Here is a 27185-nt window from a genome sequence, read left to right as displayed (position 1 = left end):
ATAGCGACTATGCTCCTTTGGCCTCACTGACACGGTGCTCTATCAGTTGAGGTGGTTGTGAAGGGGAACGTATAGGTGGGGAAAGCAGAGAGCAGTGTTTAACCCTACCATACAAGTTACATTTGAATAAGCTTTCCTCAGCTCTCGAGCTCTGTCAAGTCCACAAAGATCCTCCAAGCAAGAGAAAGGACAGACAGAGAAAGTAGGAAAGGATGACTTACCAGGAAAAAGTCCCTGTTTAAATAATCTGATTTATTCATAATAGCCAGCCCTACCATGGCCACACAAAGGACAATGCAAAGGCTCTGTTATCACTGCTCCTCCACAACACATTTATTTTGCATGAATTTGCCTGATCACATAAGTTATCATAACAAGAAAACAGATTTTGCTCTCATGCTATGTCTTCTCCTTCAATTGACAGGAATAAGATGGGCAGAGCAGAAGCTGTGGCCAATGTTAAAAGGTGTAGCTATATCCAGGTAAGTGCTTAACCAAGCAAACATCACAAAATTAGTGACAAAAAAACAGATTTCATGTGGGCATTGTTAGAACTCAATAATATTGCATCAAATGGATTTCAGAGATCAATAAGGAACAAATAAAGGGAACACAAAGCAAAGCATCACCACTAGGACCCACCTCACTTCCTCAAGGCTGAAGCATCCATTAGTTACAGGGCATCCGGAAGATGCCCAATAATTTTCAGTGAGTTACTACCCTCTGAGGGCCATGATATTACACCTTAGGTACCCAAATTGAAGGAAGTCTGGAATGAGATTAAAGCTGTCAAGCTTCAAAGACACAGAAAAGTCTATCCACAAATCTGAAGGAAGAGCAGAAGAAATTAAAGGGAATAGACCAGAAGTTATTTTCTATGAGTTTCTCACTTGCAGAAGTACCTGTGGCAGACAGGATTTTTTTTCCTAGCATGAGAACAGCCAGTGTAAGATGTGTTTTTAAATAAAGTAATTGATTAAAGTTAGCTCTTCTTTTATATCTGCTTAGACCAAAAAGCCACATCTGAAAGAGGTTCAACAGCACTCACATCTCACTAGCACATCGATTTGCTGCATGCTAAAGAGAAGTTAAAGTTAACAAAATAAAGACAAGGTTGAAGCTCTGCAGACATGAACAGCAAGGAGCAGGGCTGCCAGGACACCGGCTACAGGAGAGTAGTCCATGGGGACCACATCGCTGTGCACGCAGCATACCGGAGACCTGGGGAGCCACAGCAGCGTTATGCTCCGCTGAGCTAAAGCAGGCGCAGCCTGCAGCGCTTGTCTTGCTGCTTTTGTGCAGGCGCAGATATACATGGCACTAATAACTAGAGATTACCATAATTTCTCTGTATTTCAAGATTCCTGTCTTATGGCTCGCAGACCCAGTTTCCAGAGGGAAACTCACCCCGCGGCCGTGAGCTATGCTAGGAGCCGTGGGGCTGTGGTCGCATTCTTCAGTATTCAGGCATGATGCAATAACGTCTTCGTATCCAGTGGTTACACCATCTTTTGTTGTAAACTCTTAACTTCTACTTAGCATATTCTGTTGGTCAGCTTATGAATAGCCTGAGCCCATCTGATAGGAGTGTGAAGCACGCTGGAAGCCCCGAATAGCTTGTGCTTGGAGAAAGCATGAGCCAGCGGCTCCCTCCTGCAGGCCTCCAGCCTCTGCAGAGAGCTTCAGTTGTGCAGTGATGCACTGAGGGCTTCCATCACCAGAGCCAGTGGTGTCTCCAAGGCAAGCTAAACATCCAACCGTTCCTCTAAAAGGCAATTCGAAATCTACCCTGCAATCACAGGGCAAAAAATGCTTAATTCTGCAAAGAGACTCAATCATTACAGCTCAGGCCTGAGAGGTGCCAATATTGAGGCTGATACTGAGAGCAGCCATAAGCTTCTGCACCACAGTAGTCGTCTGACTGCTGCTCAAGGCATGCGAGGGAGGAGCAGTTAGTTTGACTCCCGGTACAGGCTTTGCTTGGGATAAAGTCAGCATTTGTGTTTAACGCCTTTCTGACCTCTGTGTAAAATTAAGGTGCCTGGAAGCAAAGCAGAAATAGTAATGAAACAGTTCATTGCTCAGTTCACAGTAAGCAAGGACATCAGAAACTTTCATTACAGAAACCAGCAGCTACAGCAAGATCAGTCTATTTGATGTTTGAATTAGAGGTTAAGGGCGGAGGAAAAGGAGACTTTCGCTGTTTGTGATAAAACTCATCCTTCTCTCTGGATACTGCTAAGCCATCCCTGGCAGGGATGGACTTTTATCCCTGGCTCAGACTTCTGAAGAACAAATCTTTTTGCATTTTGAATGCACCAGATGGTATGCCTTTACAAAACTGGCCTCCAGGGAAGATACCTCTAAAATCCCTCCCTGCAAGGACATCACTCCTTCTCCCCCCGCAAATTACTCAGTTCAGGCACTGAGTAATGCAGGACAGAAGCATATGCCTTTCCTTTGGCAATTGCATTGTGTTATGCTATTAAGAAATATGCCCAATCTGCCTTCTTTTCAGTTCAGTATATTGTACTTCTCCTAGATTGATGTATACCTCAGACCAAATAGTTCTGCATGGCCTAGTCTGGGGTAATTGGATTACATTTATGTGAAACCCGAAGTGCTAGACGTACTCAGGGGTGATTTTCTTTTTCAGACTGCCATTACAGTCCCAAGGAAACCAAGTACAAAAGCCTAAACTAATCTCACATTAGATAGGATTTTTTTTCGATCAAGTTGCACAGGGAGGTTGACTTTTAATGGGAGTTGCGCAGCTGAGAGACTCACACACAGAAAAAAATCCCCAAGCTCCTTACCCCAAAGGAAGAACTTCAAAACAAGAGAAGTGAGGAAATCTGCATTAATGCCCACACGTGTGCTCAAGCTCACCCTGCTGTGCCCACGGGTTCTGGTAGCTGGTAATTCATGCAGTGGCAAAAGCCAGGATAATTGGACTCTACTGTAGCAAATAAAACACACTTACAAAGGAGTCAGAAATCATTATCCCTACGGTGCGGAAGTGTCCGAGGCACAGGGAGACTGTACAGCTTCAACAAGGTCACTTAGCAGGACCAGTGAAGAGCTGGGATCAGAGCCCGAGTCTTGGACCCCGTAGCCAAGGGGCAAGTGCATTTATGGCTGATGGGTGCTGCAAAGATAAGCTGACAAGTTATTGGCAAATTTGCTGTTCTAACTTTGCTGTCACAGTGGAAGAGGAAAAAGTCCTCCATCTTGAACATAGTAAAGGAAGATACTTGTGACACGTTTGAGTGCCTGAGATGCTCGTGAAATGTTTTGAATGGCTACTGTGAAAGGCCCAAGGAGGCATTTAGATGTGCCTGCTAGGAAACACAGGGCACAACGAAAACTGCCAGGTGAGGAAGTGTACCTAGCACTGCTTGTACCCAAAGGAGCAGTATTCTCACAGCGCCTGGATCTGCACCCTGTGGCTGGCTCAGGACCAAGGTGATTTCTTTGAACTGTATGATTTCCAAACTGTAAATAACCATTATGGACTGTGACAGGATTTTGCTATATGTCCAAAGGGAAAAGATATTCTTGCTTGGAAATAAAATTCAGAAAACCCTTTCAAGACTACTCTGAAGCAGAGGGGAGAGCATTCTTTCACAGACATGAGGGGTATTAACTATTTTCCATTATCCTACTAATTGTCTCATAACATCCCAGCAGCATTTATTTTTCTTAGTGCAATGCAACTGAATTACATCTGAATGGGGAGTAATTAAACTAGTTTGCTCTTTTTATTTTGTCTCTCTTGCAAACACAGACCTAATTTGGGTTCATCTTGAATGCTGTTGCCATAGCATGTACTGTACTTGGGGCTGAACAACAGGGAACATGGAGTAGTAGTTTCACCTGCAGGGCAATTTGGGAAAAGAAACTGTTGTGGTTTAACCCCAGTCAGCAACTGAGCAGCACGCAGCCGCTCACTCACCCTCCCCTCCCCGGAGGGACAGGGGAGAGAATCGGAAGAGTAAAAGTGAGAAAACTCGTGGGTTAGAGGTAAAGACAGTTTAATAGGACGGCGTATGGTAAGGAGCAGCCCTTGGGCCAGTCTGGGCCAGCTGTCCTGGCTGTGCCCCCTCCCAGCTTCTTGTGCACCGGGCAGAGCATGGGAAGCTGAAAAGTCCTTGACTGGTGTAAGCACTGCTTAGCAACAACTGAAACATCAGTGTGTTATCAACATTATGCTCATCCTAAATCCGAAACACAGCACTATACCAGCTACTAGGAAGAAAATTAACTCTATCCCAGCTGAAATCAGGACAGTAACATGTAAGAAGCCCGGTAAAATGGAGTCAGAAAGGCTTCTCTGACTAGATTTATACCTTTTTCTTCAGAGCACAAGCCCTTCAGCAGGGAAACTATGCATTGTGTCTCAGAAATTCACTAATTTTTAGATTTTTGCATATGCTCACAACCCAAACCAGAAGCTATGATGGAGCCTGCAAAGACAGGGAGTGACTGGGAGAGGAGAATGAACCCAGAGACGGATGCAGAGATCTAACAGAAATCTCACATGCAGCAGGCTTGTAGTTGTGGGCAGATCCAACTCAATACCGCCAAACCACATTGCATAGGCACGTCACTGGCTGTTTGTACCCATGCAACATGCAGTGCCCATACATAAGCTTTGGTTTCAAGCAGACAAATACGTGTCGATTTGAAAACCAGGCCTTGCAAATGACTGCAGAGAAAGGTCACGCTGTTTGGCTCCTGGCTCTGGGAAAGCACCCTGGGAGGGGAATAGCAGTTGTCCTTTGTCTCACATCTCACAGAAAGGCACTTTTTGGGTGGCTCCCCAACCGCCCACGGGACAAGTCAACATGCAGTAACTGACTTGTGCTGGCCGAGCCATCCCATTCGCACATACTGAATTTTCCTGGTGCGGCTGGGCCCTGTCACCTCCCTAGGGTCCCACCACCACAGGCATTCCCCGTGGTCCCAGCACTCTCCCAGACTTTTCGTCGGGGAAGGGGCGCATCTTTCAGCTCAGATTTCTTTTTCCTCTTAGCATCACCTAGTTTGTCTTTCAATGGTTGATGTCATTTTTGTGTTTGGAAAGGAAATTAGTCAGAGCTCAAGGATAATAGCAGTAATTTCTGGTACAGCAGGAGGTGTACGCCTCTGGGCTTGTGCATATGAGAAGTGAGGTTAGTGTGCATTCGTGGGCGTTAGGGAGTGGCACCACAGACGTGATACAACCTGGAGAGCCCCAAAACCAGGCTGTGCCTTCAGTCCTTCCTTCTCCCCTGCCCCAGGTGGGTTTGGTCTTTATGGGGTGGGAGGAACAGGGGACACCTCAACTGTTCGTTTTGCAGATCAGATCAAACCATCACGGCAATGCCTTTTGGCTTCATCTTCTTGATATATTAGGGGCTTTGTATTCTTAAGTGCTGACCTAAAGAGACCAAGATTTTCATCTTTGTGAGAAAAAAAAGATTTTTAAATAACAAAATTCTTGTTTCAGTTTGATGAGAAAAAAACCCTGAGCTTCAGTTCTGAAACAAATGGGCGACCCTTTTTTCCCCACTCCTCCCCCCCCCCCATTCCTTTCCCTCACGCTCCCTCCCTATAACTGCATGGTCACCCCACCCTCAGCCCCATTTCAGCTAATAACAGGGAATGGAGAAACACAGCAGGGAGGACAGGATGAGAACTAAAACACTGAAGAAATGGAAGAAGTTACTCCTTTCATCGGGAGATTTTCTAACAAAAGCACACAGAGGATTTTTCTTTCTTAGGTTTTAAAGACAGCCCTAGAGCTCAAACAAACCCTAGCTTCAAAATGGGAATCAAGGAGGGTTGATTTTTTATCAACCTGTCAAAATTCATTCCAGAATAAGCTGCTAACATGGGCTGGACAAGTCACATATAAACGGGAAGAAGGGAAAATCTAGCACTGGAAGTCATAGAGGGAAGCTTGTTGGACCATGCATACCTTATTAAAAAACAGGATGTAGAAAGTAACTAGCCCAGTAAATTACTTTTGGTTTCAATGTGTTTCTAAATTTGCTCCAAACTGAAAAAACCCTGATAATTTAAAACATTCTTCTTAAAACTGAGCAACCAAATAAACTCAGACTTAAACAGTAAGGAGATTTAACTTGGTAGTTCTCATTAAGAATATTTTCTATAAGAAATGTGGCAATATGACAACGGATGTATCATTGACAAATTTACCTATAGATCTGTATTATGACAAGCATAAAAATCTATCTACACTACAATATAGCTCTTTATAATAGGTTTTGATAGTTGGATGTGTAGAAGCTGTCATGAATACAAATGGAGGGAAACCCTCCTTCCAGCTATTCTGCAACACAAATCTTTGTGTGTGTCATTGAGATAATTTCTGCTGCTTTTTAAAAGAAAAGAAAAAGATACTTGGAAGGTTGTTCTTCTTCTTCCAGCTACACCATTTGAAATTCCATCCAATCCTTTATAGCAAAAACACAGAGGACCTGAGCGCATAGTCCCTGAGTGTAAGGGTTACAAATTTAGCAAAGTTATTGCTAGTAAACATGTTTATTTGAAAAGGTGTAAAGAACGAAACTTGTTAAATAAAATCTCGGTTATGGTGCCATTGAGACAGAACAACTTAAGGTAGGGGCTGGGGAAATGCAATTAAATCCTATTTACTTTTTATTTGGGGGAAGAAGGGGAGAATGAGGGAGACAGTTTGCTACTACTGAGCGCTGAGAAAATTGCTGTTTGCTCCATAATTGTGAAGGGGTAAAACTAGTTTCAGGTTTAGAACCCTAATTGCAAGTAAGCTAAATAATAAATAACCCTGGCCAGCCTGTAAGCAAATTACATCCATATACTTTGGTGTATGGTGCTGGGGCATGGAAAAGGTGTTTTAAAAAGAAAACCCTTAACTGGTTCTCCAAAAGAAACAAACAGGCAGCTGGATAGTAGGAGAAAAATTTGAAGTCGTAAAAGCTTTGGGTGAAGTCAGAATCCTGACTTATGAAAGGAATAAAATCTTTAGTATGCTGTGGATGGGCAATTTCCCATATAGAAAATCTTCTTCTGTCCAGTGCTTTATGTTATTGATAGTTCTTGTGTTTCAGATTATCTTCATCTGTAACAGTTAACAAGTAATATGGCTTTATGAAGCTGCCACCTCTTTCTCCAACCAGAGAATTAAAAAGTCCTATTAGGCCTGGCTCCAAAACAAGAGAGCAGACAATATTACCTCTTCCTCCATCAGATTATGCATATACCTCTGGTCAACAGATTTGGTGCTTGTTTTCAGATGACTGTTCTACCCGCTTGAGGAAGAGCACAAGAGCCGTAATAAAACTATTATGGCTAGGATGCAAGAGGGAGCCATCGATTTTATGAACATGAGACACTCCTGGCTTATAGGATTTTATAAGCTACAGAGAGGAAGTTGTCTTTGAAGCATAAAGTGGTGGACACTTCGCAATCACTTTTGGTCTTATGCGCATTCAAGGGGAAAACACCCTCTTGTCAAATCACAGCCTATATAATCATATTTTTCACATATAAACTACCAAATTAAAGGCAGGGAAGATATTCAGGGAGAGAAGGCTTCAAAGCAATTTCTGGTATTATCTGCAGGTACATACTCACAGACTGCTGTTTAGCCAGCTGAGGAGAAAGGGATTGCAGGTAGGGCAAAAAGGAAGATCAGTGTCCACAAACTGATTAATTACTCACGTTTGGTCTCAAATCAAGTGCCAGCAGTAAAATGTATGTATTTATCCCATTTAGAGGTCCCACACATTTGTTCATTGCTGATTGATCTAGAACTGGCATATGAGTGGAAGATGTAAAGGAAGAAGGGGAAATGAAGAAGAGGTTTCAGCTTCATTTCTTCACATCCTGGTATCATGGGCTCAGAAAACCTGGACTATTAGCATCAGATGCTGTTTTTTTCAAAAGTCCAAAATATTTGGATGTGCAGCGAGCATTAAAGTGACACCCACATCACTCACACAAACATCTATTCCTGTGCAGTGATGTGTACTTGAATTAAACTGTACAGTTTCATTGCTCTCTTAATTTTTCTACACTCCATATAATTCTTTTGCACATGAAACTGCAGATTTATTAGAAATTATAAGCCTACACGCTACGTGTCACAGGAAGCCTGCCATCCTAAATGCATAAAGCGCAGACATGTAGTGCACCAGTGTGTCTGAACGTGCAGGACTATGAACAAACAAGGCTGTCCCCGTGTTACTCCAAGACACAATCAGACAAAACAGATTCACCCAGAAGACTGGAAAATTTCCACCCATTTGGAAATACGACTGCCCATCAATGACAAACCAGAGACACTGTAAAGCAAATAGTTGGACTATTGCACAGGCTCAAGATGAAAAAGAAATCACTCCCAACACTTCCATGCTCAAATGAGAAAGAGAGGAAGTGTTTAAAGCAGAGAAGTCCCTTACCTAGAAGAAACGCAAATGAAGACTGTTCAAATGCAGATCAGGGAGAGATGAGGTTTTCTAACACTGCCAAGGGAGAAACACAAACAGGCTGCATTTCAGAGGCTCAATGCAAGTTATATTAAGGAATTTTCTTCAGAGAAGCAAAGCCTATGTCTAACCTAATCTGCAAATACACAGAAGTTATTTTTCCTCTGAGCAGCTACAAGCTGGTGCAAATAGTCCTCTTCATCTTCCAACACCAGCATCAGAGGTGGCTGACAATGAAAGCCTACTAGCAGCATTTCTTGCTACTCAAATCCACCTCCCCTTGACAGCTGACTGCAGTTCATTTTCATCTACTAACCCACGATGAATATCTTAAAAAATGCAACACATGTTGAAGCTCCTGGTAATGGTGAACTCTGCAAAGAAAAATAATTGGTTTTACAATGAAGATTCTTGCATGTGCATTTTCAGGAAATGCAAAACTGAATTACCTAAAACATGCTACACAGTTGTCACATAGCCTGTAATTCTCAGAAGTAGCTGAGCCACTTTTCTTCAGTAAATAAACATTTCTTATCTAGTTTCAAAATATTTAATATATGCACTTAATATGCAACAGCTGTGTTAATAAAAAGCTAGAGAAGATCAACTGTATATGTTGAATTTCCTTTCTACCATTCTTTCTGGTTCTAACTACATAGATTGTGTATGTATGTTTTGACATAGAGATTCTTCTTGTCTGTACAGTGCATAATACAAAGGGCCCCTGGTCTCAGGTTGGGCTCCCAAATACTACCCTGTAATAGATAAATTACAAGACACATCACTGAAGTGCCTACATTCGTATCAGTCAGTACTGCTTCTGCTAAGTCAGGATAGGCTACAGGATATCATTGTTTTCAGAAGCTGGTAATTCTAAATGAGCAGCTGCTTTGAATTTTTTTAACTTGTTATTACAGCCATAATAGGTTGCTTGCAGAATTACATTTTATTCATGAATTGTCTGCACATCTGCAGAATGTAGAAGATTTATTTTAACTTGTCTTTTTACAACTGGTCTGAGGATGAAATGCAACTTTGCCATAAAGTTCACCAGCTGCAGAACTTTTTTCTATCCCATAATACTCTTTAGATAAGGTTCAAGTGCTTTGGCGGGGAAACTTCCAGAGCAGATTCTTTTTGATTTTCCCCCAGCTTTTAAGTGGTCTATGTTTCTCTACGGGTACATACACAGAACTTGCACATATTAATGAGAGCTAGGCATGTGTTCCTGTGGGAAGGCAGACCTAATACTGAAACTCTCTGCTGTGTTACGGTGCTCACATCAACAGCTTAATTTATTTTGGCTAGAGGTGCCTATGATTTAGTTATTAATCCTGAAACAGAATTTTCATACTGAAGTGATAGTTCATATAAAACGGTGTTGCTACATTTAAACTAATAATAGTGTTTAAGAATCTCAGTGTTTCTTTTCCTTCATACACAATTTTACATGCCCTTACAGACAACTACCAAGCATGAGGAATTAAAGTGCTCCCAGCCCAAGTAAGACTCTGATAACATCTCAAACTATGCAAACTTAGAGAACAACTTTTAACCAGGCTAAAGGGATTTCTGTCCAACAGCCAGCTTATTAAAGTTAACAAAAGGGACAACAAGGAACAAGCCTCCAGAATCTCCACAACTGCACAGCTCCTGGCCACCTCCAGCTGCAGCCAGTATCTGCTCACTTCTCTGTCTGTCTTTCTCAGTCCTGAGGGTGGTGGCTGGAGGGAAGGGAAGATGCAATTTTCGCAAAGATAGACCTAAACAGAGTAACTTAACCTGCTTGGCATAACTAACAACATGGCAGAAGCTATGGCAGCCTCCACTAGCAAGCAGAGAGTAAATTCTCATTCGACTAACGTAACAGGAAAGTCCAACACATACAAGTCACTTTACGATGATCTGCTGGAAAATAACTCTCAGCCGAAGCACCTTGATCCATCCAGTGTCACAATAAAGCAAAGCAGCTTCATGCGTTTTAAGTTTTATATGAAAAACTGTTTTGTTTTGCTGAAGCTATCAATTTCTAATTTAATTATGTTGACTATTGAATTCTACTTGTGTAACCCCAAATTGTCAATACGTTATTTCGCTCCTAAGGATTTCAGGTCCTTTCTTGTAAGACGATGCATCACAGTTTATTGAATTTCTATAGCATTGCCCAATTTTTCTTCTTTGTTTGTATACCAGAATTACTTATTGTAAAATACTTATTTTAAACCTCTGATGATGACAAAGATATGTCCCCAATGTGATTTCAAGGATACACTTTAAAAAAACCCCAAACCCTCAGTAATAAATAAGTTGCATGTTCATGGGATAGGAAGCAGAATAATTACTCAACTGCTTTAAATAAATTGTGGTACCTAATGTTAATCAGCTTTAGTAACCTCAAAAAAAGGAAGTGAATGTACATTCATTTATATTCATTAACTAGGCAGGTTTTCTATTTTAGGAAAGCAGAGGGGTTATCATGAGATTTTTGTTTCTATTCCTCCTATAGGACATCAGTCCTTGGATCAAAAGCATGATGTTTCACTTTAAACAGATTTTTTCACACCTCAGAATTTTCTCCTCAAAACCATATTGAGCAAAAATGATCAGAACCATTGATATATTAAAATAGGAGGAAAACTGAATAAAGAAGATTTGAACCTTAGGGATACTGACTTTCTCAGTGTTGCTTCAAGGGATAAAGAATTTGAAAATGGTGATGTAAAGATGGTGATTATTCCTGACCTGAAATTACTTGAAAGTAGAGTTCAGTAGAGTTCAGTCAACAAGATTTTTGTCACCAAAAGTCTGAAATGCTTCTAGCTCCTACTGAATTCAGTGCACTGATCTCCAGCGCACCCCAAGAAGCATGGTGTTTGCCTCACTCTAGGCTCTTGGGGCTTTTGCTGAATGAGACTTTTTCCAAAGTGTGGCTGCTCAGAATGGTAGCTGAGGCTCCCTGAGCTGAGTCTGCTTAAAGACTAAAACAAACAAACCAACAAACCAAAAACCCACCCCAAAACTGAAAAGAAACCTCCAAAATTTCCAGATACACAAAGACGGAGCAATTGTTTCAGGCCCTATTATTTTTGGGCTGCTTTTCTTGTAAAATCCAACATGTTGCCAACCAGGAGGGCTCTGAGCTGCCGTAACTCCAAAGTGTGAGGAAGCTGCTCAGCATGAGGAACGTGTCTTGAGATACAACAAATGGTTTGGTGAGAATGGCTACTCCTAATGAGTCAATACTCCTATATATGTATGTATATATACACATACACACGTGTCTGTGGGTGTATATGGATATGACCATTTCAGCATTCTCTGGTGTCAAAAAGCCACATTTTTTGGTGTCACATGAACCCCCAAAAATCAGAGACAGTATATCTCAGTCTACTGCATCCTTTGTTTGAGCTGATATCAGGCATCGGGCCTTGCATCCCACAGCGGTGCAGGCAACTCAGAGGTTTGAAGGGGCAGTGTGAGGTTTAACTAAATAAAGCAGTAAAGCCAGACTGATAAAAGCTCTTGGGAACCACAGTGCTGAACTTTTAAACTCATTCGTGAAAGGCAGCTGACATCTGATGTAGGAACCAAAACACCAGAGCAAGCTCAGCGCTTGCTACCCAGTATGCATCCCCACACTAGGAATTTTAGAGGTCAAATACCAGAACATGTATACACTTAAGGGAGGGTTTACTAATTAGTGCCAATTACAGAGTGAAATCTTCCTTTAATACAAGAAGAACACACAGGACATCTTGGCTTTTCTTGAGCCGTTCAATGCTGCTGACCTCCTACTGCTTTCTTCTACAGAGCAGGCTAGTGAGCAGGAGAGGCAGAGAGCACACCATAAATTTACTTTCAGTGCAGAGAAAAAAAGCCTCCCCAATGACTACTTTGTGTTCAAAGACAAAGAGAACCAGAAAACTAAGCATCCCAAATTACCAAGAAAAATACATTTTTTCCTCTTTTTTTTTTGGTTTGGTTTTGGTTTTTTTTTTAAAGCAGCTCTTCATTAGAATGTAGCACAGCATCCTGCTTTCGATGAAAGCACTGGGAAATGTTTCAGAGAAGCACCGTGGCCAAGGGGTCAGGCTATCAGTTTCAACTAATGTAAGACAATTGAAGTGAAAAGTGATATATCTGAAAGACAAAATAAATGCAAAGCTCTGTTACCAAGAAGGTGAACCAGAAAATAGCTTATGCGGACAATTCAGTAGTAAGGAGAGGGGGAAATTCACCTAAGCACTGCTATGGACAGGAGCCCCAGCCATGGGCTCAGACTGCATAGCGTGAGGGACTATCCCCTAAGACTACTTGGACCAACATCAGATACCTTTAATTCTCCACTGGTGCCTATTAAATTGCATTAATGCAGTGGAGCCCTCTCATGCCCGAAGAGGTCCCCCATAGAGAGCAAGGCACAGGAGCCAGCTCCGAGAGAGGAGCATTTTTGTCCAATTTTCATTTCCAACCAGAAACATCAGTGCTTTGTGGAAGGCTTGCGAGAGTCCGTTGTGGCTCCTTGACACCGCCCATGCAGTGTGGGGAAGCTGCCTTCCTCCTGACATCTTAACAAATTTGGGAGCAATTCTTCACCTTGATTGTTAAAGACTAAAACCAAAACAACCATAATCAATTACAGTGTCCAAGGCCCAGGAGGAAATTTAAAAACCAGCTTTCAAGGTCAGGGTTTCAGTGGAAATAGATCCTTGTTGACAATCGGCAGAGCTCCCCTGAGCTTAGCAGAGCTGATGGCTACATTTGCAGGACGACTGCACCATGTACATTTTCAGTGTGTTGGAGCAGCAAACAGGAACACATTTAGCTGATTCGCAGCACATAGAAGGGTTAACCTTACATTTCGTGACAGAAGTTAACCCAAATAAGGTCTAGGCTATTCAGTCTGAAGGGAAAAGAAATCAATTCTGGTTCCCGTGGGTAGGATTTCACCACTTGATTAGAGAAAGAAATGAATCTTTAAAGTATACTTACAGGAAAGGTATTTGCCATTTGCATGAGAGATGGGAATGGCTGCATCCCCAGTTAATGAAATCAAGTCTTCTGTGCCTGTTTGAGGATTTCATCTATTTGAATCATGCAAATATCAAATATAACTTCATTGTATAAAACTTCAAAATGAGAATGCTATCCATACATCCAGGGAGGCCAAAATAATATCTCCGCTTCCCAAACTTAACATTGTTTCATTGAAGGCCAACAGGAGGTTATGATTTGGTCCTACAGCACTGTGTTCGAGCTGTGACAGTCAATTTCGACAACATTCCTGCCTGTCAGCAAATAAATATTAAGTCATTTTAAATTTCACTTCCATTTGATAAGGTTAAAGCAATTCTCTCTTGGAGATAGGGACTCAGAGGCAGGGTTTTGAAGGCTAGTCATTGGGCACAGGGAGACTGACGGCCACGTCAATTGGGAAGGAGGCTATCAAGGCAGGCTGGCAGAGTGGATCTGCAGCAGCAAGAGGAGGAGCAGCGCAGGTGATATCTTGCCCTTGATTCAGAGACCAAAACATGTGGGGAATGGATCCTTCATTTACAGGGAGAGACCCATATGTGCACCAAGCTGCGTTGTCCCGGGCCAGCTTTCTGAAAGTATTTGCCAAGAAAATGTTCAGCTTGGGTAAGCTTGCTGGACCTTCTTTGCAAGTTCAGCCCCCTCCCAAAGAAGGATAAAAAGAGTCACGCAGTCCCATGGCACAGAGCAATAAACATAACCTCTTCCTTCCAACGCAGTGGAGATGTGGGCTTTGTGACCAGAGACACGCCTCCGCTCCTGGCACCGGCAGCTACATCATGGACTTGCAGAAATGATCACATTCTCTACCCCAGAAACTGAACTAGTTTGGTCCAGCTCTCCATTTGGAAAGCTGTCCCTGAACATGTCATTCTCATGATTAGAAATTTTCTCATTTCTGTATGTACCCATTCACGGCCCCTGTGGACCTATTAGCTCTTGTGCCAACGCCATCATTTAGATCAATGCAGAGAACATGGCAATATTTTGTAATATCAGAGCATTTTCACTGCAGGACAATGTTTCCTAAATTGTCAATATGCTCTTCATAATAGAAAAGAATGCATTTAAATGTTGGCTTGGACCAGAAGACAAGTAGAAAGGGGACATTTGAATTTCAAGTCGCTATCAAAAAGCTTTTTAGAATTCAGTAGACGTGTATATGAGCAGGAATAGGAAAAGGGAAGGGAATCAAGACAATGGAAAGTTTCAGTCTCCAGGCATTAACTTTTAACAATGAACTCCCAAGGCTGCCTCCAAGTGCACTAGGGAGGGAAAAGACAGGGCACAAGTGAAGCACTGAAAGAGAGAACAGGTATACGTTCACAAACCTCCACAGGCACAGAGATCAGAGACTGCTCAGAGACTGCTCCAGCTGAGGGGTGGTGGCCCTTCATACCCACCAGACCAGCAGATATTAGTTTCAGAACTCCCCTCTCGTTTTGCTCTTCTGTTGCTGTTTTTTTTTTTTTATAGACCAAATTAGCGAATCCATACTCAGCATGGATTTAAAGCTCTGTAAATTCAGAGTTAATCAAGGGTACAACAACTTTCAGACTCAAGACCCTAAGCTGAAGAGGAAGATTTGTGCATGCTGGAGGGAATGTCCTTGGCCCTACAACTGAAACAAAGGCAACTGCAAACTCCTTGACATAAGGCCTAACTTAAACAGGCGGGGCTCCCTGGGCCATTTCTGAAGACGCACAGCAAGACTGCTAAGCTTAACTCATTGCACAATGAGATCAGATTGATTGTACTTTGCATATGGCTGCTACTGAATCATTTTTGCAAGATTTTCAAACCAGGGTACAAACCAGATCTTCCTCTTTCCTTGGTATTCGCTGCCCCAACGTACTTATAGGCAACTCAAAGCCAGCTGTAGTCTTCATTTTGCTACGTTAAACAATACAACCTCTATTTAGCTTCTGTTAAAGGTTTGTCTCCCCATTCTCCAGTCATCTTAGTAGCCCTTTTCTCCAAACTTTTTTCAAAAGTTCAGGTTTAAAAAAAAGATATATTTTAACCCATTATACTTCAGTAGCTAAGTCACCCCCCTAGGGTCATTGTCCAATATTTTCAAAGGTCTGTGTACACCTGCAAATACCAATAGATGCTTTTACACTTTTTGACAGGAGTCGATGTCATCATTACTACCACTAGAATTTAGGTATTTTGGCTTTCAAGACAAAAAGATCACTTAAATACCATCTTTTGAACACCTGTGGTACAACCCATTCCATCCATTTCAGGCCTGCATTTCTTTCAACTGATCAGAAAGATCTGTTGAATAAACTTGTGACAGAAAGTCAGAAGGCTTTTAGCAATTTCACTGTCTGAAGGGAAAGGGCAAACTCAACCAACGTGCTTGCTTTTGGCTTATGTTTGTCCTTCACCATACCACATTAGTTCTTACCTAATGGTAAAAACCTGACATGTTAAAGTCGTGTCCACAATAAAGACTGTTTGAATCTTTGTGTACCTTATTGCTGAGGTACTGCAATCTTTAGTTACCTTAAAACTTTAATTCTGATTGTTGGCTCAGTCATAGCAGTTTAAAGAACTTCTCTTCCATAGACATCTGTAAGCATTACTAAGAGACTCGGTGAGGACCTTCATTCTTAATGCCTTGAAGGGACAAATTTAAGTTCAGTTTTATTTTCAAAATCAGGGAGCTCAAAAGTTGTCTTTATTGGAGAGACAGAATGTGAGGCACAGGAAGAAAAAAAACAACAAATACGGGAGCTGATCTAACGAGACACATTTGGACACACACACAGAGATTAAAAAACACACCCAGTAATGAATACATTTTTTTCTTGAAAAGTTTATGTTTGGGGGGCAGGGATGTGTAGGAAAAAAATAATCAAAATTTGAGGGAGAGCATTTTAATCAATTTTTTTCTGGTCCAATCAAACTTTTTGTTCCACTGACTTATAAAGCTCATGTTCCTGTACCTGGCTGAAGGCAGACTCTGATTACTTGCCTATTTTGGCATATACAGAAATTCAGATTAAGAGCAGACATACTGGGACAGATCTAGAACTCATCTGTCCATTAATTTCTCTCTGTGATGCCCCCACATAGACATCTGAGGGAGAAGGAACAAGCATAGAGCATTTTCCTGTACTATTCACACCAAGTTTCTGGCACTCAGCAATATCAGGACTTTCTAAAGTGGAGATTATACGTTGTTCTTGATAGCACTATCCTTCAAGGTTACATTTAATCTCTTTTCAAGCCCACTTTTACATTTGGCCTCCACAACAATAAGTTCTACAATTTAAATTTTACGCTGGAAAAAGTGCTAAAATAATTGTAGTTACTGCAATTTAATAGAAGGTGTACACATATACTGAACTCCAGGGATTTTTCTAGGAAGCAGCAATCAGGACAGTCTTCTAATATTTCTTCAAAACAAAATCACCTTCAGCAGCACCATGCTAGATATACCACTGAAACAAAAGACTGAGCGTGAGGTGGCCCCTCCTTTAGCTATGTAAGACAATCATTACATTCAACAAAAAGCAAGCTGGCAATATTATATGGAGGAGCAAAGCAAGGTGGATTTGCAGAAATGCTACACGAACAGGGACAAAATATTTAGACTACCCTCTGCAAGGGGCTGTATCTGAGCTCTTTTGCAGGGTTCAGCTAGAGATTGGAGCAGAATGGCTTCCTGAATATCTGTGCAGATGCTACCTAATAAAACATGAGAAAAGAAAGCCATTTATGCTGAGTGAGGACAAGGATGGATAGCTAAGCAATGTTATCTTCTCTAATGCACCTCTGTGTCTGGGTTTCTTTATACTTGTGAGTAAAGTTTAATTTCCTGGTAATTACTACATACGTGCACCTGTTTGCAGGTGGATGTCAAGTCTTTCTGAGTGCTCACAGAACTCTCTCTACATGTTTCTGTAACAAGCATACACTAGCTGTCAGAGAGATCTCCAACTCTAACCCCATAAAGCTGCACTTTCAACTTAAATAACTTCTTTTAAAAATTCATAAAAACAAACATAGTAAGTGCTTTAAAGTGAGAATTAAACACAACAACCACAGGCCTAAAAACAGCTTAAGGGGAAACAAGGAAAAGTTAGCTCATAAGAATACCAGACTTCTTTCTCAGTTTCACCTTTCCTTATAAGACACTATTTATGCAATTAAGAGATTCCTGGCAGACTCATTTAATCCGTAATATTTTCACCTTGATATTACTTATGCATCCACCACAGAGATCTGAAGGATAACTGCTTTCTCACTTAAGTATAGGGCTGGCAGCTAGCAGCATAAACATGTTTATGATGCCCCCAAAAAAGGCTAAAAAAGTGCTACGGCACATTGTGCCAAATGTAAGTTGAAATCTTAACTGTTTATCTTCGGTGGAAAACATAATTTTAAAATTCCTTCTTACTAGTCTTTCAAATGTACTACCTATCCAGTAAAATTATAGGTTTAGGAACTCACTAGCAACAATGAACGGGGAAAAAAATAATCTTTAACGTAATGGTTGGCAGTTCATTGGTTCTCAGTTTCTAACACAAATGCTGCCGTTAGGAAACCAAGAACTTATGTAGGATAAAATGGAAAGCTTCACATTACTAATAAATGCTCAGATATTAGAGTTCTCTTCCATTAAAATTCACAGGCTAGCAATCATTGTTTAAAGACAATGGTCTTAACATCAACTAGGAAAACAAAAGATTTAATTTTGTGAAATGCAGTATAACTGGAATATGAAACAATAGTGGAATAGATAATGCATTTTTAGTTTTCACAGGTGAAGACTTCAATAAATCATCTGTGAACTTGCCACAAATCTACTGAATCTACTATCTACTGAAACTGGGGAGTTGCAAGAGCAATCTGCATTTGAGATGGCATCTGGCTCAGAAGAGATAGCAAGAAAACAGAGAGAAATTGGAAAATTAATGCTTAAGACAATGTTCTCTTGATCAAAGAATGAGGGCAGTAGACCAGAATTGATGGGACAGGGTTACTTAATGTAGGGCTGCTGTATTCTGTCTGAGGGCTATCTCCCTCAACTCATTTCATACCTGGAGCAACATCTGTATTTCTCCACTTTGATGGACATAAATCCTCCTGCTTTCTTATCCACTCTTTCAAGAAAGAGACAGCTTCCAAGGCTTCTAATTGTAAGAAAACATGCCCTAGAGAGGGTTTGCCATGATACAGCTAGTGTTTTTAGAAGCTGAGATGACACAGCCAGACCTCAGCTCCCCAACGGCAGCAGCCCCCTGCCTGTTTCTTGGCTCATGCTGCCACAGCGAGGGATGTTGCCTGCACTTCCCTCCTTCCTTCTCTTAGCGTATACCCAGGGGTGCTGGAAGAACCAAGGGCTGATAGGTTTATTATCTACAGCTTGCAAGAGAGAGGGAGAGAGATTAGTAATATTAAGTTTAAGGCCAAGGAATATGTAACAGAATTTAATGTGGCTTAAAGACTTTGGGCAGAGGCAAGTATAGAGCAGACGTACTTATGAAATCTCAGCTGTCCACTTAGTCTCTGGACAACACAGATGGCAGAGCATAAAGATGTGGAAAGATACTTGTGCTTCCTGTGCCACAGGGTGAGCTTGACTGAAGCAGCGTGCCAACACCTATAGCTCACTATCAGACCAGGTGAAATACCAGTTTCCTTGTAGGCATCTGCTGAAAGACAGAAGCGTGGCCGTGATTTTCACTAAGCACCAGTAAAGCACTCATTGTCCTCACGGGCTTCTCATGCACAGAAGCAAAGATAGGAGTCATGTGTGCACAGAGACCATATCTGCCAGGATATCACATATGGAGAATTATGTAGATTACTCTAGTGGTGAATTTGGTTCTCTGACTACAGTATTTGCAGGGTTAGGTTGTTTATAAAGCTGCAGACTTTTCATGTTGAAGCAATTTTTAAATACTCTAATGCAAAGTGTAATCACACATTGATTTTTCCATTAAAACTACAAAAGTCTTAAATACCCTAGGGGTGCTGGCCTCAATTAGTCCCTATTCTTCCATTCTTTCTCTCTCTGTACCATTTTGCTATCCCTCGGCGTAGGAGGAAAGGATGACTGTCTACTTAAGCCAAAAGCAGAGTCTTCTATTACATGAGTCCAGTTAAAAGCAGCAGTAGATAAATTGCTTTCTATACAACAGGGAGGAAAATTATGCTGGTTTCTGCTTATATTAATTTTTAAATTATAGTGTGGGAAAACTGAACATACAGATATCTGGATTTTGGAAGTTTGCCTTAAATCTACTTTACTGTAGCTACATATTTTTTTTAAAAACCAACAGAAGTCCCACAGCTCTTCAGAGGAGGTTGTTTGTACACAATTGCCCCAAGAAGCTATAATCCCTGAATGCAACCTTTCCATTGTCATCTGTTGAATAGCTGAGCTTCGGTTTTGTGCTGCCAGCATTCAGCGGCATTGATTGGTTTTGCTGTTGACACCAGGTTAATACTTTTGCAGAGAAGAGGAAAGCAAATTTTACTGAACACCAGTAGGTAAATCCTTTGCTTTTATCTCTTTTCCAGAAAGCAGCACCTAAAAGAAAAATCTTACTAGTGACGGAGGGTGGGCGTCCCATTCAGTTGAATGGCCAGGCACCGGTCTGTTGGTCTAAGTGTTTCACGTTCCCTGCTCAGCCCCTGCTACCCATTTTAGTGCATTCAGTCTCCTACTTGTCTTGTGTAATTCGAAGTCCTGCTCAGGGAAATATAGGGATGGAGACACCATATAAAACACAGAGATGAGAATCATACCCAGCCTACAACATATTTATCTTCAGGCACCTCTCCAACCAAGTCTCTGAAGAAAGGCAGCTGAGTGGAATGATTAAAGAAATGAACCAAGAGGACTCAATGAAGCTGAGTTTAAAGAACATGGGCTGGAGCTGTGTTCTGGAATCTAATCAATTAGGTTATTCTTTCAATTTTTGTTCTATCCCCAAGCTTTACCTTTTTCAGTGAGGAAAAAAACCAGCCAATTTCCAGCCTGTGAAGAAGCATCTAATTTTCCTGTAACAGAAGTCCTACCATTGTCAAGTTATACTGTGCCTGAGTCATCTCTAGATGACAACCACATATTTTTCACAACTACGTGAAGTAATCTGCCTCCTGAAAACCCATTTGCCAAGTGCCTTACGAAATACATTTCCTTAGTGATCTTTGGAAAGGCTATTTCTATACACAATAGCTTTATTCTGACCAAAACATTAATCTGCCAGCACTAGTATATGGGGAAAAAATGGTGCTGCAGCTTAATTCTAAGAGGTCTTTTTAATTTCTGACTTAAAGTTTTATCTAGATTTAGCTTATGGCCAGATACAACTGTGTCCATGGTGTTTACAGTGGCATTTGGTATTGTTATATAATAGCCTGGCATCATTTTCACTGTCACCACCAAAAAAGTGGCAGGAGAGGGGCCAGGCAGCCCAGCAGATAGGGCACTAGCACAAGATCCAACAGATGCATTCATGGCTCTCCATAGCATTTGTGGCCTTGGTCAGGTAACTGACTTCTTTCTGTCTAGCTTTTCCGGCCCTTCCCTTTTGCCCATTTTATTTGGATTTAAAGACAGGGACTCTCTTTCCTTCTACAGCACTTACCAGAGTCTCAGTAAAGCCTCTAGCTGCTATTGCTCTATAAAGCAGACCAGACCTGAAGCTACCTGTACCATACCACATCACATGAAACCACCACTGCTACTGTCTCCAGGTTGACACTCAGTGTATTTGGCATACTTAAACACTAGACCAAATAAAAATAAAAAAAAAAAAACAACCACACTGCCTTTCTTGGATGGAGGCACTGCCATAGATGATAAGCAATTTCCTTCCCTGCTCATTGAAGAAGCTGTAGGATATTTGCTGTCCAGGCATGTAGGTAAAATTCATCTTATATCAGAAGGTGCCAAAGCAGAAAAGCTGCAATTCTGTAGTGATGGGAAAGAGACAGCAGAGAGAATTATCTGCCCTGCTTGGCATGGGGGAGCTGGTGGAGTCAGGCTGGTAGCAGCAGGGTCTCCAGTTAGGTAGGTCCAGCTGCAGCTCTGGCTCTTGCCAACTGCTGCAGCTACAGCAGTGCTTTAATGCATCTACCTCAACACTTTCATAGCAGCCAGATTACTTTGATGTTTCTCTTTTCTGGAAGAAAGAGCTGGACGGGATGGATGGGCATTTCATCACTGTCAGGAGACAGAAAAGTGCTGCCCAGATGCTGGCTGGCAAACAGCAAAGCACCCCCATGCAGTGGGACGCCTCTGCTGTGCAAACAGAAGAGTATTGCTCCAACGGGCAAATTGGAAGTGTATATAAAGAAAAGCAGAGGATGTAGCAACACTAAAGGACTTTTTTTTTTTTTTCAATCTATTTACTGTGGGAGGCTTGCGGCTGCTTTAACCAAAATAATTAAGGCTTTTAGCAGAAGCACAAAACTGAAGCTGCTCAGGGAAATATCACAGAAGCTTTAGAAGCAATAAATTTTTCATCTAGGATAGTCAAAACTCACTTCATTGTAGAGTACAAGTTCAGGTCAGTCAAATCTAGTCTGATGACAGACGATGCAGCTGCTTTTGTATAAATGTGGCTTTATATTATTTACCGGATTAAGAAGGATGTAGCCACGGCCAGCGAGCAGGCACTGCTGGCATGGAGCCGCTGGTGCTAACGCCCACCCCACCGGCAGCTTGCGTGGAAGCTTGTCCCATACCGCTCCCCTTTCCGAGTCAGCAGGCCACCTGTTAACATTTCCTAAAGATTTTTAACTTACATAGTTTCAGCTATGCAAGTGCCTTCTTTTTTCAACATTTATAATTATTCCACTAGCTGGATCACTCTTTTACAGGATCCTTCCATTATATTCTCCTTCTTTGTTTGCTATAACCCAGTTATAATATATATAATAATACATATAAGTCTCCAAACTCACCCTTTCTTAAGAGCTTACTGCTACGGTGGCAGGGGCCTGAGCTCAGATGTTGGAGGAGCAAGAGGTCCCCAGCAGCACCTCATGACCACTTAGGTTGCCCTCTGATCACTGCCCTGCCCTTTACAGCCACAGGAGAAAGACGAGATCGAGTAGCCACAAAGACTGAATCAATCCCTGTCGGGGTGGGCCAAGCATTAGGAGGTTTTAAATACTGTTAAAAGCTTGTGTTTCATCAAGGTGCCATCAGCCAAGTATTTTCATAAGCACTATAACTATCCAGTTTCTGCTGCTGGGAGCGGAGAAGCTTTTATTAACAAATGCTGCCATGAACCACTCAAAAAATTAAGTTCAGCTCTATTTTCCATGCTATTCATGACAGGCCACACTCATCCAGACCCATGTAGCCCTTCACTAGAAGAAAGAACTTCTGTCCCGACATGAACAAAGCTGCTTTAATAACAACAAACATAGGTAGTCCACACAGTGTCAACCAGTCTGATCTATGCTGCCCGTATGAATGGGCTGACCCACTGGAGGCAGTGGAATTTTACCACATGACTCAGAAAATGATTAAATAAATCAGACACACAGAGATTGCAGGAAGTATGCCCCTGTCTCTCCAAAAGCACAAAATGCCTAATTTCAGGAGCAGAAGCATTAAGCAGAGACTTACATATGATATCATGTTTTTCTTGAAGCCGGCATCAATAGTGCGAAGGAAGTTGGAAGGAATAGCCCTGCACAGTCCCCTTTATAAAAACAGAATTGATTTTCTCCAAAGCACTGCAACAAATTTGCATTCCTCCACTGGAGCAAATATATCCAAATGCAAGCTGAGCAGCCCCTGGAAGTACCCCCTCCCGAACACCAGGCATAGAGTTGTTATTGGAGCCGTTGGGCCAGTCCCTCCTCTCCACCATGGGCGTAGCAAGGTAGCCAGAAACAGAAGGAACCGACATCTCTACATCAAGGACTTCAGATCCCCAACCAGACCGTCTGGGCTTTAAGCCGAAAGATTTGAACCTTGCAGCCACCTTCCTTGGACAAAAGCTCTTCCCCATGTGAGCTCAGCCTGCCCAGCACAGTGGTGCTCTCCTCACTTGGCCTCTTGCACCTTCCTCCTCCATCACAGCAGTGGTGTCACCCCATCTGGAGCCCATCCTGCAAGCATCAATACCACCTACGGCAAGTAGTCTTTCCCTTTCAACATTTACAATTCATTTTCATGAATTTTCTCAAGTGCAACACAATAACGTGACACTAAAAAAGTCTCAGTTCCTTCTTGTGTCTCCTACTTAGCTTTTTCTCATCGTCAGGAGATTTATGAATTTAATCTGTGTTTTATAGAACTTATCACTTTTAACAACTAGAAGAAGAAAATGCTAAACTGGTTTTATTGCTGTTAGATGTTCAAAGACATCATGCTATATACTGTCATTTACATTTCACATTAAAAGTGAAATATGTTGGGAATGTGCAAGTATTTGTTTTAATTTGACCCATCTGTTAAATGAAAAACAAAGAGGACTTCTAAATCACTATATTTAAATTCAGCGATTTGTAAACAATTTATATGTTCATTTCTTCTGGGTTAAAACTGCCCTAAAGCATCACTCTTATGAAATCTCCAAATTAAATTGCTTTGCATTGTTGTCAGGGATGCAGGCCACAGTTTCTTCCTCCTCAGTTTATTAATTTATTTCTCAGCCCAAGTAAATTAGCAAGACTCTTAATATGAGTCTTGCCACTGAAATAATTTTGGGGAATTCACAGAAGTATCTGTTGGCTCCAGAAAGCTGAGAGCACAGAGAAAGCATCAGATACTGGCAGCAAATTCTCTTAAGATGAAGGATAAGCCAATCCCTTTCATTTAGCTTTTTAACACTTCTGCAAGCAGCACTAGGTCTGCCGTATTCCACGCTAGACCATCACCAAGTAAGAACAATAATCAAGGAGGGGAAGAAAAGCTGCAACAATTTACCTTCATCTCTCAACCTAGCTAGAACTTGCTACAGGATTTGAATCTTAGACTGGGCTTCAGTGTAGCTGTGGATGATAATTTACAAGGCGAGAGAGATCCACAGACATTTAAGGGTCCCACAGTAGCACTTAACTTAAAAAGCAGAGCCTTATCTCTTCTTCTGCTTTGTGTAACATGCTGTATTTAGCATTACCTGCTAAGCCTCTGCCCCAGAAATCAGTACTTTTGATGGAGTAAGCATACAGAGAGCCCTTTTAATCACCCAGATATGGGGCCTCTTGTCCCAGACTAACAGACGCCTTGTGCGAGGAGATGATTTCTTCATTAGATGCACACCCTGAGCATGAGGAAGAGCTCTGTGCAGCCTGGAGTGTCACATCTCCCATTTGAAGCCTTTGTCACCCTCTCTGCTGGTACAGTGTGCAGCTCCACCTTTTCCCCAAACCTTTGAGTTATATGCCTTGTCTCTATGACAGGTTTTCGCTGTGTTCCCAACTCTAATACAGGTGCAGCAGAAAAGGAGCTGGGTGCACCCTGGGCTCCTTACCCTGCAGTTTCACGTCCCAACCATAGACGATGGCAAAAGCAGGTGTAGATGAAGAAGCACAGAATGCTAAAAAAAACCCAAACAACTCACTACTGAGAGCTGTAGAAGTGGACAGAACCACGAGTTTCAATTCCCTCTCTGCAATACCAAGCAGAGCACCAAAAAGCAACACAGAATACGAGATCTACTGTGCATTCATACTCTAGATAGTTCATTTATTATACCCAGTATCATATTAAGCAAGCCAACAAAACAAGAACTAGCAGTAATTCAGCCAGGGTGTGATTAAGGGTGCCTCTAAGAGCATCAACAAACGTGGAGACTACATGGATCACAGCCCGGAAAGATTCCAAGTTGGTGAAATGACAGCTTGATTAGTTTTTGTCTGACAAATGTGGCGAGAGAGATCAGAATCAAACATAATTCCAAGGTTATAGGCCTTCAAATAAAACCAGGAAAAAAAATTCAAAGAGGGCAACAGCAATTTGCAAGACCAAATCAACTCTCCAGCCCAGCTTTCTTAATGCTCGAACGCAACACATCCACAACTGCCTAGGCTAAATAAGTACCCTCCAGGGAGCATCCTGAATTAACAGGGACATGCCTCCAGAGTAGGACAAGCTTCAGATCTTGCAAGACAGTCTTTCCCCCCATCAAGAGCCTTACTAAGCATGCACATATTCATAATTTAATGGGAAAACATGCAACTAGAGCTTCTTTATATCCAGGCAACCATTGCCTATTGCTACCCCAAAGGTCAAGCAGCAACGCACTGTTACCCATACTGCTGCATGTAGGCATGCAGTATAATCAAACAACATAAATAGCAGGCAGTACATGGATTTTTCCTTCTTCCCTCCCACCTGTTCTAATGACAAAAAGAGTGACTCAAAAACATGCAAGGAAATCGGGTTTCTTAAATATATCATTGCAATCAATATACCATTGCAACCCCTCTCTCTCATTTTCCACCAGTTTCAAACCATACATCCCCCATTTGGGGGAACCTGGTGAGATAAAATGGAGGCTTCTGGGTTTCCTTCCCATGTGGAAAGTGGGCAGGGGAGGAGAGGCAGAGTAGGACAGGGCTCTTACCCAGGAATAAAATGATCTGTCTCCTGGAGTTCTTGGCCTCTGAGCTCTCACTTTTTCTTAGGTACTGCTCCTGGTGTCTTAGTCCACCCTTCACTGCCACGGTTCCTTCCCTGTGGATCATCAGGGTTTTCATCATGCTGCGGCACATGAAGGTGACAGATCCCAGCACTATGATGTACACAGCGAAGGCACTGAAGACGCTGGCCTGAAAGACAGGCCACTTGGAGGAGAGGCTGGTACAGATGGTCATATTGTGCTTCAGCTCAGGGAGGTGGTGCCTGGGCGTAGGCTCAACGCAGGCAGTCGTACCTTGGTAGCCCTCAATGATTTCCAGGGGATATTCTGTGCCCATGGCAAAGAGCAGGGGCAGAGCAACTATGACAGATGTTCCCCAGACAAAGGCAATGAGCAGCTTCACCTTGCGGGGTCCAGATACTGCCTTGAATTTGAAGGGGTGGCAGATAGCCACGTACCTCTCAAAGCTGAGGGTGGCCACATGCAGCACCGTGGCATAACTGCAGGCTTCAAAGAGGAAGTAGTAGAGCTTGCAAGCCATGTTGCCGTTGGGGGTGGAAAAGGGGCTCCAGATGGCACTGAAGAACTCCATGGGCATGCCCAGCAGGATGACCAGCAGGTCAGAGCAGGCCAGGCTCACCATGTGGTCCGTGACCTCCTTCTGCAGGTAGCCATTCTTCTGCAGGATCCTGGTGGTCTTGATGGTGATGCTGTTGCCCAAGATGCCCGCAACAAAGATGCAGACAAACACCGAGGCCAAAGTGATCTTGATCCAAAGAGACACCTCAAACTCAGGAATGTGGCTGTGGTCAATGAGATGAGAGCAGTCTGAAAGGAATGTCTGTCCTGCCATGAGCGGCCCCGGCGGGGAGAGGGAGAGAGGAAGAGCCTTCCTGCCCTCTCTGATGTTCAAATTCACAGCAAATAGATCCTTTCTCGCTTTGCCCCTCTGACCAAGACGCACAGGTTAGAACAGTCAGGTACAATAAACACGTCTCAACTAGCCACACCTGTGGGTTTTGTTAGCAACAGCCACTGGGTTAGTAAGTCGAGCGGGAAAGTGTTTCAGCTCCTACCTATCTTCATGGCAAACACCTCTTGC

The 27185-nt window shown here is 42.3% G+C and overlaps 1 protein-coding gene across 1 annotated transcript in view; it reads right to left on the bottom strand.

Annotated features, from left to right (window-relative positions):
- The window catches only part of GPR39 (G protein-coupled receptor 39), a gene marked incomplete at its 5' end in the record, with an annotated part of 82900 nt that extends 55964 nt beyond the window's left edge, over positions 1–26936 (bottom strand). Inside the window, one exon of the mRNA XM_082313001.1 lies at positions 26069–26936. Coding sequence (XP_082169127.1) covers positions 26069–26936 — 868 coding nt within the window. The remainder of the gene's footprint in view (positions 1–26068) is intronic.
- Positions 26937–27185: the final 249 nt, after the last annotated feature.

This window comes from Platalea leucorodia, assembly GCF_965183815.1.
Source record: "Platalea leucorodia genome assembly, chromosome: 5".
NCBI classification, from domain to species: Eukaryota; Metazoa; Chordata; class Aves; order Pelecaniformes; family Threskiornithidae; genus Platalea; species Platalea leucorodia.
The sequence above is the reverse complement of the archived record's forward strand: the minus strand, read 5'-3'. Positions and strand labels throughout refer to the sequence as shown.